Source organism: Suricata suricatta, chromosome 7 (assembly GCF_006229205.1).
Source record: "Suricata suricatta isolate VVHF042 chromosome 7, meerkat_22Aug2017_6uvM2_HiC, whole genome shotgun sequence".
In the NCBI taxonomy this organism is placed as follows: Eukaryota; Metazoa; Chordata; class Mammalia; order Carnivora; family Herpestidae; genus Suricata; species Suricata suricatta.
The window spans coordinates 619,411-620,476 of NC_043706.1; the positions used below are offsets into that span (position 1 = coordinate 619,411).

General features: G+C 43.2%; 2 protein-coding genes across 2 annotated transcripts in view; both read left to right on the plus strand.

The window, feature by feature from the left end:
* LOC115296436 (olfactory receptor 12D2-like) overlaps positions 1–312 on the plus strand; it is a 1,149-nt gene extending 837 nt beyond the window's left edge. The window contains exon 2 of the mRNA XM_029944894.1: positions 283–312. Within this exon, the coding sequence (XP_029800754.1) occupies positions 283–312 (30 nt within the window). The remainder of the gene's footprint in view (positions 1–282) is intronic.
* A 344-nt stretch (positions 313–656) lies between these two features.
* LOC115296544 (olfactory receptor 12D2-like) overlaps positions 657–1,066 on the plus strand; it is a 32,784-nt gene continuing 32,374 nt past the window's right edge. Inside the window, exon 1 of the mRNA XM_029945010.1 lies at positions 657–1,042. Coding sequence (XP_029800870.1) covers positions 657–1,042 — 386 coding nt within the window. The remainder of the gene's footprint in view (positions 1,043–1,066) is intronic.

A 1,066-nucleotide genomic window follows, 5' to 3' on the forward strand; every position in this document is an offset into this window, starting at 1 on the left:
GCAGTGAAATAAATCACTGAAAGAGGAGAAGTCTGTTTGGAAATTATCTTTAAATGTGAGAAAAAGATTTCTTACCCAAATAAATTTTTGATACAATTTTGTTTGGTGAGTCAGAGAACCCAAAATGATATTTGCCGTATCATTTATACTATGCACCGGAGAGGAAGGATTAACAGTGTGCAAAATCCCCATGATCATAACAGAAAGCTGCTCTGAATTGCACGGAGCCAGTCTTTCATGGAGGCCCTGCACAGATCAGGTGTGTTCTCTAAATTCCTCTAGCTCTATGACCTAGAACCCCCCAGGCTATAAAGAACTGCTCCCCCATAAACCCACCCATTCCCTTATTTCTCTCACATCAGATCTTTCTATTCTCCTCTCAGGGATTGCCCAAGCTTAGAAAAAGTTTCCCCTTTTTATAGAAACCCCTCCCATCTCTGCAATCACATCACATGTTCCTAATAATACGTGACCATAATATTTAATACTCTAATGGTATAAATTCTATAAAAGGTCTGATGCTGGAACCATGTAAAAAAAAGAACAGTGCTCTCCCTCGAAGTACCATTGTGGAGACAATAAAATCCTCAGCTGCAAAGTCTCTGATTTTCAACAGCAGAACACTCCATACAGTAATTTGTCCTTCCTCTGAAGCGATGCTGAATCAAACCTCAGTCACTGAATTTCTCCTCCTAGGAGTCACTGAGATCCAAGCACTGCAGCCTTATCTCTTCGTGGTTTTCCTTGCAATTTATGTTGTCACCGTGGTTGGGAATGGAGCCGTCCTCATGGTTGTCGTCTCTGATCCAAGACTTCACTCGCCCATGTATTTCTTCCTGGGAAATCTGTCATGTATGGATATTTGCCACTCCACAGTGACACTGCCAAAGATGCTGGAGAACTTCTTCTCTACACACAAGGCAATTTCCTTCTCGGGATGCATAAGCCAGCTTCACTTCTTCCACTTTCTGGGCACCACGGAGGCCATGCTCTTGGCCGTGATGGCCTTTGACCGCTTTGTGGCCATCTGCAGGCCACTTCGTTACTCTGTCATCATGAATTACCA